Consider the following 1,859-nt stretch of genomic DNA (forward strand, 5'->3'; position numbering starts at 1 on the left):
AAATCCCGGTGGACATTGGGACATGGATGCTGTCTACGGGAGTGATTTTCTGGTTTTTTTCCATGATTGCCTGAAGATAAGGTGGGGAAGAAGATGACGCGTACAATCGTACGGTTACAGTGGATCAAATCTAACGCCCACGCGGTGACCGGTCCAAATTGGGCCGGTCGACCGGCGCCTATCGGTGGCCTTTCTGAATTAAGGTCCCCAATTGTGGTCCCCCACCCGTTAATTAAGGAAAGTGCAATTAAGGAAAGTGCCCTGTCGGTCCCCCACCCCATGTGCTAAAGAAGGCAAGTCCAGCTTCCCCATCTTGTTGCCACGTCCTGACAACCAGCCATCCTTTCCCTCACGTGATCCTCCCCTCCATCCAGCACAGAAAATCTTACGCCCACCAGCCCAGATCCCCCGTACAGCTCCTTCCCCCAGCCACCGCTGGACGCCATGGCCTAGCGTTGTGGAGCTCTTCTCCCACAGCGAAAAAACAGAGTAAAATAGAGACGAAAACAAGGCAAAAGATCATGAGGAAATTCTGAAAACGTAATTGTATCTGCAACTCTTCATGCTGATCAGGCAAAATTTCTGGTGAATTGTGGGCAAAAATATTGGCAGAGCTGGGCAAGTTTCTCCCAATGAAAAACAGCAAAGGTAAAAGTGTTGTTCCAACTATTTTGGCCATGAACTTCTTTTAGTTCTAGAACTAGTGGATTTCCCACTCTGTCCCCCTCCCCCCTAATCTTCTAGTTGCAAAAATTGCCCCCTGTAACAAAGTGTTTGCAGAACATGACTTGGATCTTGTCCCCTGTTCTTGCACCCCCGTGCCTTGTAGAACTGGATGGTAGATAAAAGTTGCTGAATCTTGAATTGTATCTTCTCTATTGTCTTGCACCTTTGTTTCTCCTAAAAAGAAGAGAAAAGAAGCAGAGTTATTTGTGTTAGTAATCTGTGTAGAGTAAAAGCTGGTCAATAATTTATTTGTAGTTGCTTACAAAAAAAACTTGTAGTAAAGTCTAGTTGCTTACAAAAACACAAAAGTAGCCAGGCGAAAAAAGCCTGAAAACTAGTAGTAGAAAAAATCATGCAACCCTGTAAAAGCTGCTCACTGAGTTTGGTTTGATTTTGGTGATTTCTGAAATCCTGTAAGTCAATTACACGTCAGGTACAAGCCTTTCAGGTTCAGGATGTGTTTCCTCAAACCAGTTATAGCAGCAAAAAAGGAGTAAACTATGACTCTCCTGCAATGTAGAAATCACGGTCTTGTACTGCGGAACCTCTCCAGGCAATTCACAATGAAATTGTATGAATCATGAGGTTCTGTAGTAGGTGGACAAACAGTATAACAGAATCACAACCTCTTTAGTCTTTGCCTATATGAACACTTCACACTATCTACATACTCCTATTATTTACTAGGATGCCAATGGCAAGGTTGAAAGAGGAGGCAACATCATACCAAAGGATTTTCTTGGAAATTAAATCCACCATAGTACTGACAGCCTTCCATGCCAACGTAAAAATGAAAAGAAAAAAGCCTTCTCGGCTGAGGTTGATTTCCGATGGGATGTGGGGGCCCCGTGTGGGCGACTAGGTCGACTGGTTAGGCGACCTAGCACGCCGGGGTTAGGCGAGTTGGTATTGCCGGCTCAAGTCGATTTCCGATGGGTGTGGGGGTCCCGTGTGGGCGAGTAGGTCAACAGGTTAGGCGACCTAGCACGTCGTGGGTAGGCGAGTTGGTATTGCCGGCTTAGGCGATTTTCGAGCGGTGGGGGTGTGTGTGGGCAACTAGGTCGACTGGGTAGGCGACATAGCAGGCCGGGGTAGGCGAGTTGGTATTGCCAGCTAAGGTCGATTTCCAATGG

The 1,859-nt window shown here is 46.5% G+C and overlaps 1 protein-coding gene across 1 annotated transcript in view; it reads right to left on the bottom strand.

The window, feature by feature from the left end:
• Window positions 1-566: 566 nt before the first annotated feature.
• The window catches only part of LOC123067817 (uncharacterized), a 5,181-nt gene continuing 3,888 nt past the window's right edge, over window positions 567-1,859 (bottom strand). Inside the window, exon 4 of the mRNA XM_044490441.1 lies at window positions 567-900. Within this exon, the coding sequence (XP_044346376.1) occupies window positions 701-900 (200 nt within the window). The 3' untranslated portion in view covers window positions 567-700. The remainder of the gene's footprint in view (window positions 901-1,859) is intronic.

The sequence above is a fragment of the Triticum aestivum genome, chromosome 3B, assembly GCF_018294505.1.
Source record: "Triticum aestivum cultivar Chinese Spring chromosome 3B, IWGSC CS RefSeq v2.1, whole genome shotgun sequence".
Classification (NCBI taxonomy): domain Eukaryota; kingdom Viridiplantae; phylum Streptophyta; class Magnoliopsida; order Poales; family Poaceae; genus Triticum; species Triticum aestivum.